A 9745-nucleotide genomic window follows, 5' to 3' on the forward strand; every position below is an offset into this window, starting at 1 on the left:
TAGTTTTTAATTTTCATAAATTTTCATTTTGGCTTTAGGCATGGAACTGAATGTTACTTGTTAGAAAAAATAAAAGAGATGAACGTCATTTATTAAAAATATAAGGAATAATTCAAGAATATTGAGTGTTATTTTATTAGAAAAATGGAGTGTATATTTTAAAACTAGAAGGACGTGAGTACATTTAGCAAAAGCAGACTTCATATGATATAAGTGTAATTTGCCTATAATATAATCAAAGAGATTTCATTATCTTTAACTATTTACACAAATAAATTTACATAATGAAAAAAAATATTTTTTAAGATGAAAGAAATATCTTAAAATTCACAAAAGCTATTGAAAATTGTAACTATAAATGATTTTTTACTCGTTTAAATTAAAAATGCGTAGGAGATTTACAATAAATCACCAATAATAAAAAGGTATAACCACGTCCAACTAAAAAAAGTAAAAATATTAAAAAGAAGATATTAAATTTAAAGTTTTATAATTATTTTCTTAAATAATTTTAATTATACTTTTAAATTTCATGCATCAGAAGTATACAATTTAGCAGTTGTTTATAAGAAAAATAAGGTAAGAAGCCTATAAGAACACTATAAATATTTATTATGCATTTATATTATCTTACCTAGAGATAGTACTAACTTGAATGTGAAAAAGTCTTTTGCATACACCTTCATTTCATTGGATACATAAGAAGTATAAGGACTTCACCGTAAGATGATAAGTTGAAACTCTCAAGTTTCTTTCCTTCCTCTTCTGTCATAAATGTATCATGCAAGAATTATTTTCTCATGTCCAATAAATATAATATCTTCCCAATATTTCTTTACAATATCTATCATAGTAACATATACATCATACAAGACAAAATTCTAGAGTTTGTTAACTAATATTTCATTAAATGAGGTGGGTGAAGACTTTATATTCCTATGTTCCTTTTAATAAAAAAGATATAGATACTTTGACTATTTTTTTAACATTTTAACATCATATATGTGTCATTTTGTGATTAGTCCATATTGATGTTTATGATTATTATTATTGATTGTGGAGTAATTTTGAACCAATCATAAAATGACACATAGATGATTTTAAAATGTTGTCCAAGTATCAATATCCTAAACAAAATATGAAAGGTTTTCAATAAAACATTTATTATTAATTGCTAATTGAGATGAATCCTTATGTGTGTCATCCTAACAATATAACTATTTATTGATTAGAATAATAAAAGTATTAATTATATTTATAGAATGAGTTTAAAAAAATATATTTATACTATCAAAATTACAAAATTAATTTGTTTGTAAGTAGTATGTAAGTTTCTCTTCTTAGATTGGCAATGATTAATCATCAATAACCCTAATTCTAATTTCAAAGATAGGCTATGGACTTGGTGTTAGTTAAGATGTGGCTGGGTATTTACCCACTCACATTTCATTCTAATTTTTTTATAATTTATTTATTTATTGTTATTATATTTAACGGAATAAACATTGAAAACATTTCATTTTAATTTTTTATAATTTATTTATTTATTGTTATTATATTTAACCAGTATGTGTATAAACATCTTCCTGAAAAGATGCTTTTTACAAGAATCGCGTTTAGGATCTCTGAAATTTCTCTAACACACTCTCAAGCCTAACGAATCTATCACTTCTGTCTGGCGAAACCCTTTTGGATAACCCTTAGATTTATCTAACGGTTCAGAACGCTGGTGGAAAAGTCAGCACTTCACAGAGTCAAAATCATTAGGCCGACATTGGAGTTTTTATAATTTCTTTAATGGAAGACTGACGCGAACATTGACTACACTACACGTGCGTTTATCCTTCTCGTTTTTTGCCCCTATTTTTTAAGGAGATCCGAGGAACAGTGTCGGAATGTCAATGCCACTGCTTGCACCTGGTTTGTTGTCTCCAATTTCTCTTTAATTTCACTTTTTGAATTCATTACAGTGAGTTGAGAAGTTTTAAATAAACAAGAAAATTGTTTTAATTTTCCTATGTTTGCCTTTATTGTCTGCATAATGTTGGACAAATTAGAGTTTTACTGCGGACCCTGGTACTGGTATTGAAGGATTTTTGTTCTGTTTTTTCCGGAATTTTTCTGTCTGGAATTTAGTATTTTCTTGAGAGCAACGATGTTAGGCTTTATATCATTTTTAACTTAAACGCGAAATTAGTGAAATTGATAAAGTTAAATTTGGTGGGATGGGAAGCAATGCCCAACCAATCAGTATGCCCTGCTGGCTCAATCTTGAAATTTCTTATCAATATGGTTTTAGATTTTCCTTCGTTTTATTTGAATACTAGCTTGATTATCCCAGGCAATTACAAAATGTGGAATATAATTTGCTTCTATGATTTTTCTCAGTCAATATATTGATTGCTACAAGTAAAAAAGGATTAGAAAAAAGAAAAAAAAAATCTTCTGCTGATTTGGTTGTAATATAAAGGATGAACAGGGAAAGTGCATGCTACTTTTGGTTGATTGTTAAATGCATCGGTGTTGGGCTGAAATATTGATAAAGTACGATTAAAAAACGTTATATTTTCCCAATCTATACTTGAATTATTAATTATCTCATTTAGTTATTCTACTGATTGTTCCATGGATGAAATTCTGTCTCTATGATATTAAAAATTTGTAGAGTATGATAACTTAAACTTAAAGCCGTTGTTGATTGATTTTGGTTATCACCAGTACAGCAAAAGAAAAAAAGTATCTCAGATTTTCCTTTTTTATCTAGATGATGTTCCAAGAGCAATCAGTCTATGTTTGATTTTTACTTAGGTCCAACTGCAAACTGAGTTTTGCTTGAGTTATGTCTTGAAACTTAATTTGAAATGAGAGTAAAATGATTACTGTTTTTGCAAACTCAATCTGACGAAAGAAATTCATTTAGACCACTTTGCAAATAACAATACAAACTTCAATCTTTCTGAGTTATTTTGTGTGATGGTGTAGAAAGTATGGAGGCTGAAGCATCGATTCCCTCAGATTCACTCCGGGCTCAGATTTCCAAATTTACTACCTTGGCCACTGAAGCTTACAAAAGAAAGCCAATCCATTATTGGATTTTTCTTGTTCTTGGCATCTTGGCAATGCTTGTGGCATTTCCTGCTTCCAGCATTGTGTCTCGTGTTTACTATGACAACGGTGGGCAGAGCAAGTGGATCATATCTTGGGTGGCTGTTGCTGGATGGCCCCTAACTGCCTTAATACTGTTTCCTACATACTTTATCAGTAAAACCTTTCCTACCCCTCTGAACCTGAAACTCACTCTGGCTTATATCATTTTGGGTTTATTAAGTGCTGCTGACAACCTCATGTATGCTTACGCCTATGCTTACCTCCCTGCATCTACTGCCTCACTCGTGGCATCATCATCCCTTGTGTTTTCTGCACTATTTGGATATTTTCTTGTGAAGAACAAAGTGAATGCTTCAATAGTAAATGCTGTTTTTATCATAACTGCTGCATTGACCATCGTTGCCTTGGACTCAAGTTCAGACAAATATCCCAATATCAGTGACAGTGAATACATCATGGGATTTGTATGGGATGTTATGGGATCTGCTCTTCATGGGCTTATTTTTGCCCTCTCAGAGCTGGTCTTTGTGAGGTTATTGGGAAGAAGATCCTTCATTGTGGTTTTGGAACAGCAAGTCATGGTTTCTCTATTTGCTTTTCTGTTTACCACTGTAGGGGTAATTGTGAGTGGTGATTTTCAGGGAATGACACATGAGGCTACCACTTTCAAAGGTGGTAGAGCTGCTTATGTTCTTATTCTTATTTGGGGTGCAATCACTTTTCAGTTGGGGGTCTTGGGAGGCACTGCTGTTATTTTCTTGGGTTCTACTGTGCTAGCTGGTGTACTTAACGCAGTAAGAACACCCATAACAAGCATTGCAGCTGTTATTCTGCTGAATGATCCAATGAGTGGATTCAAGATCCTCTCCCTAGTGATCACCATTTGGGGCTTTGGCTCATATATCTATGGCAGTTCTATTAGGGAAAAAAATCATGAGAGTGTGGCTATATATTCTAGTCCATAGGATTCTCCTTAGATATTGAAGGATGTGATTGTTGTAAAGTACGTATATAGTAACTCATGCTGTGGTATATTGAGAATTGCATTTCTTAACAATCTCTTTTCAGATATTCCAAGGACGTGATTGTTGTAAAGTACGCATATGAAGCACGACTTTTCTCTTCATAACCTATTATTACCAAAGTCTGAAAGTCTCATGGTTGAGTTCTATCAAAGGCAACTATTCTTCGGGTTTCTTGAGTTTGAAATCGGGTGTTTGACTTTATGGAATAAATAATGGGCAGAACTTCAAGAGGAAATTCTCTTGGATAAGGGATTTAGGTGAACAACTCAGTAAAAATATAATAAAATATGTGAGAAATTGTATGAAGAGAGTATGGGTTTCAATGAGATTTTCTATTGTGGTTATGTTATTATTTAAGCTTGCATGATTTTATCTTGTCAATTATAGGTTGTTTTATGGTATAACTTCTATCAAGTTGTTGGTGGCCAAATGCTATCATCCATAATTGATCTATATACGTTAGAGATAGGTTAAGTTTTTCGACTTTATTTCTTATAGCAAAGTGACTAATTTTTAATTGTGCTATAATAATCAATTTGTAAGATGATAATTGACTATCTTAATATAAGTAGATACATCAGTCCCTTAAACTTGGACTCTGAGTACGATCATAGGTTGCTCAATGGGTAATTAGGATGTGGAGAGGGTCTTTAAACATTTTGATTGATTGATCAATTAGATCAAAGTGAATTCAAGGAATTGTATAGATAAACATGACAAATACTTTGATGAGCTAGAATTACTTGTTTTGACATGCTTCTTGTATTTCTTTGGGTATAATGTGTTTTTACCTTTTTTTATTTTTATTTATTTATGTACTCATCAAAACTTACACCAAAAATTACTATTTACACCTATTTTACAAATAAAAGGAAAAGATAAATCTCACATTATGACTCCAAGAACTTAATAACTATGTTTATGATTATTCTCCTTGAAATGTTGTTATAGCTTTCTTTCTTTATCTACATTCGTCTTATCATCCAAACTTGAACACAATTTTAACATTTGCAAGTATGACAACAATGGGTAATAAATATTCTTTAATATATTTAGTAGTTAGGTTCTAGTTTTATTTCATTTGCAATATTAGGTACTTGAGGTTAAAATAAACAATTTAGTTATTACAATTGTCTTGCTTTTGTTAAAATTGGCTAAATATAATTGTTTAGTTGTAATTGTTAATCTTGTTTACAAGTTGAAGTTTATTTGGTTTCAAAACGATGATTGTATTTTAAAAAATTATATATTATGTCAATTTTAAAAATAATTTACTTAAAATTATTACTTAATGGCCAAAATTACTTAGTAATCATTAAAATTCATTTAATAATACAAAAATTGTTGATATTCGTCAATAAATTTTGCTAACGAATAAAAAATCAACAACAAAATCTGATAAAAATTTATTGATAAATTTTGGTCGTGAATAAAAATTATTAAAGTAAATATCACAAATTTGTCTATTATTGACAAATTTTAAAAAAATTAAATCATCAACTAATGTTTAGATAAAATATCTATTAGTGACTAAATGACCAATAAATTTAAAAAAAAACATTACAAACAAATTTTTACCATGACATGCTCGAAAACTCAATGCAAGGACTTTGGTGCATATTTCACTGAAAACATTTATAGATAGAATTATCTATAAGTAATAAACATGATAATTTATTGACTAATATTTTTGGTAGTAATAATTTTTTTAATTTTTCAACGAATTTTATTGATAGATCTATTATTGATAAAAATATTTATCTGTAATTAAAATTCTTAAATTTATCAATAACTTTTTTCCAGATTTTTTTTTCGTCAATAACTATACATTTTCTTATTGTAAATATGACATTTCTATATAAGCTAGCTAAAGACATATATGTCAAGAATAATTACGTAGATGTCATAACCAATAATTTTAATTTGATGAAAAAATATTATCAAATTAAAAAATTTATAATTCTAAACGTAACTAATAGAAGTTACGGAAAAAAAAAAGTTATAATTCTGATTTTTAGAGACAAAACATTATTCTAATATACCCAATAACAAATTTAAGGTGTTTTATATTTAAAAGATCATATACTCGTTATTCATCATCTTTATTATTTTAAATGACAAATTTAAGTACGCATTCTATTTTCATCATAAATTGATAAATGGTTTATAAGAATTGATATTTAATTGTGCTGTAATTCTGATTTCATATGAAAAACATACTCTAACAATTGGTATCTAAAATTATGATTCTTTTATATTGTTATGTTCTTTCTGAATTTTAAGAAACCCTAACTATTGATTTTAGGGATTTTAATTTTACTTCACCTTATGAATGTCTGCGAAGTGGCGTGTTGAGAAATCAATTTAATTACGTGAATAGTATTTAATTGCATGATTTGACATTTAATTGGAATGGTGGACAGTGAGTTGAAAAACGTTTTTCAGTGGTGAATTGAATGCAATTAATAATACTTATAATTGAAAACCTTTAACCACTCCTATTACGTTCATCAGATTTTGATTCCCAGTGAAATCGACGTTCAAATTGTGCATGAGTTTGAATTTCGTTTTCCAAGTGGAATTCAATTAGGGTAATGCACGTTTTGAATGTCATTGTTCCTATTGAAGTGTATTAAGTGCCTTAATTGCTAATTGAGTGGTTTCGTTGAAAAATCAATACCCTTTTACCTGAATGTCAATTGTACAAACAATTTATTTTATTATAATATAAGTACTCAAATTTTGATAGTTTAGCATTTTTTAAATCAATTAATTAAATTGAATTAAATAATTTCTTTTAAGGATATTGTTCACTAGAAATGTTAAATGTATGTCTAAGTAAGTATTGATCAATTCAAAAGAAAATTAATGTTTGATGGAATTGCATATCATATGATAAACATGTGATAATTGTAAGGTTTTATATGTCAATAATAAATCAATTTAAAGATGAGTTTGTTGTAAGATATGTTTTATTATTCATGTTTGATCATTGTAACAAGATATTCTTAGTAACTAATATTATTTACTAAATATTTGATATTCATGATGCATTAAGTATTTTGAGATGGATTATGCTATTATTTGGACACATTGACAATTATATGGAATGGTCAACAATATTTTATATCATTCATAAATAATTACTGTAGAAATACATACATATATTTTATACTTGAAAAATCTCAATCATGAGACGTATTCAAATCATTTAATGTCAAAGTTGAGAATCAACTTAAAAAAAATTAAAAATGTCAAGTTTTATCATGGTGGTGAATACTACGATAAATATGACGATTCAGAAAAATAATGTTTAGGACCTTTTATCAAGTACCTATAGGAATGTGGAATCATCCCATATACACCATGTCAGGGTCACATAACATGAATGGTGTGACTAAAAGACAAAACAAACTCTTATGGATACGGTAAGGAGCATGATTTTTTATTCCACCTTGCCAGAGTCACTATGGGAAGAGGCATGTCTTTCTACAAGATATTGTTATTGAATCTCCTACTCAAGATAATTTGCTCGTTTATGAAGAACAAACTCAAGATCCTCAAGAACCTATGTTTCATGAGCCAATACTTTTGCGAAGATTAATGAGAAAAAAAGGAGAAGTGTTATTCGAGATTATTATATGGTATTTTACTAAGAAAATGAGGAAAATAATGGTATGATTGAAGATGACTCAATCAACTTCTGTTAAGCCAAACAAGATTCCAAAGGTAATGTAGAGAGGTAAGATTTATATTGTGACGAAAGGCTATACCTAAAAGGAAGAGATTGACTTTAAAGAGACTTTCTCTCCAATTTCATAAAAAGATTCTTTATCATAACTCTTGTTGCACATTATGATTTAAAGTTTCATCAAATGGATGTCAAGATGGTGTTTCTTAATGGCAATATTGACGAGACAATTTATATAATGCAAGCAAAAAACTATGTTAGGAGACCCGAACAATAGAGTTTACAAATTGAAAATTTCCATTTATGGGCTAAAACATGCATATCATTAATGTTGAATACTTAAAAAAAATTATAGTTTAAGAAAAACATTGCAATCTTTTTTCAACAGTTTTCAAGTTTTGCATGATATTTTACTAATATATTTTTTTCTTCTTCACTCCAAACACCATTTTGCAATGTTGAATACTTAAGAAAAATTATAATTTAAAAATTTTACTGTACAATAATAATTTTTTATTATCTAATAAAAAAGGTAGTTTTATAGAAATTATTGTAATGATTATTTTGTACAAATTTTAAAAAACATAAGGTAATTTATATTTGCTTTTAATCATAAAAACTTATTATTCCTAAAGAATATATAAATAATGATTTTGTAAAAAAAAATTCAAAATAAATTTTTAATTGTAACCATATTTTAGATATACATTTTCATTACTTTGAAAAATTAAAAGTATAATATATATTGAATTTGTTTAAGCTTAAAAATAAGTTAATTTTGAAAGAAAAAAATGTTCAAAATAAGTCATTTTTATTAGTCCAAAAATTACTTATATTTGGATATAATCGTAAAAACACATTCTTTTAGTCTTTTTGTATTTTGAAAGTTTTAATAAACTTATTTTGATAAACTGTTTAAAAAAATTATACATAAATAACATTTTACCATAATTTTAGTTTTGACATCTAAAATATAATAATTGCGTTTAAGTTTTAAAAAAATGATTTTTTTCAAAAGAATTATCTATAAAATATTAAATAAGTTATTATTTTTATAAAACAATGTAAATATAACATAAACATTTTGTATCTCAAAAGTGAATAAAAATACACATAATTTTTTGAAATTAAAAAAAAACTAAATGTTAATACAATTGCATAATTTGATTTAGGAATACATGACTGGAACTTAGTCACAAAATTTTGAATATTATTAGAAATAAAATAGTTAACATGTTAAAAGAAGACTTATGTGTTTGTCCTAACTCATAGGACTTGGTCTTAACCCATAGAACTTTATTAATATTTAACTCTGTGGACTTTTTTAATAAAGAATTTTTTGATCACGTGAGCTTTTTTGATTCCTAACACACATGGGTTAGGACAAAGTCCTATGAAATTGACTAATTTGACATATCTATATTGGAGTCAATTATCACATCCATGATGTTGCCCACTTTGAAACTTGTATCTACATCACAATTTTCTCTTTTATTGAGTGAAGAAAGGAAGTTATATATAAATGATCCTTAGTTTCAATTCTTAAGTGTAATACTTAATATATTGAAATCCCTTTAACAAAAAAACTAAAGAATAAAAATATTTGTTGTTGAACTTCCTTTGAATCCCTTTTTTATTTTCATAGACAACACTAATGTCCAATTAATGTTATACAAAAGAAAGTGCACTTATGGAAAATAATCTGAAATAAATAATAACTTTAAACGATAAATATAATGAATAATTGAGTATGATCTAATAATTTAATGTGATATAATGGATATTTATTGATTTTAGAATCCTGGACATAATAAGGTCAAATAACAAAAAATATATTTATTTATAAAAAAATTCTTAGAAGTATTTTATTAATTTAAGCTAATGAGTAATGAACTACTATATGTTGTTCATAATAATTAAA

At 27.4% G+C, this 9745-nt stretch overlaps 1 protein-coding gene across 1 annotated transcript; it reads left to right on the plus strand.

Moving 5' to 3' along the window:
* The first annotated feature begins 1609 nt into the window (after positions 1 to 1609).
* Positions 1610 to 4179, plus strand: LOC108330736 (probable purine permease 5). Its single transcript, XM_017565258.2, has 2 exons — positions 1610 to 1920; positions 2983 to 4179. The coding sequence occupies exons 1-2, from the start codon at positions 1896 to 1898 to the stop codon at positions 4071 to 4073; spliced, it is 1116 nt and encodes a 371-aa protein (XP_017420747.1). The 5' UTR covers positions 1610 to 1895; the 3' UTR covers positions 4074 to 4179.
* The last annotated feature ends 5566 nt before the right edge of the window (positions 4180 to 9745 follow it).

Source organism: Vigna angularis, chromosome 4 (assembly GCF_016808095.1).
Source record: "Vigna angularis cultivar LongXiaoDou No.4 chromosome 4, ASM1680809v1, whole genome shotgun sequence".
NCBI classification, from domain to species: domain Eukaryota; kingdom Viridiplantae; phylum Streptophyta; class Magnoliopsida; order Fabales; family Fabaceae; genus Vigna; species Vigna angularis.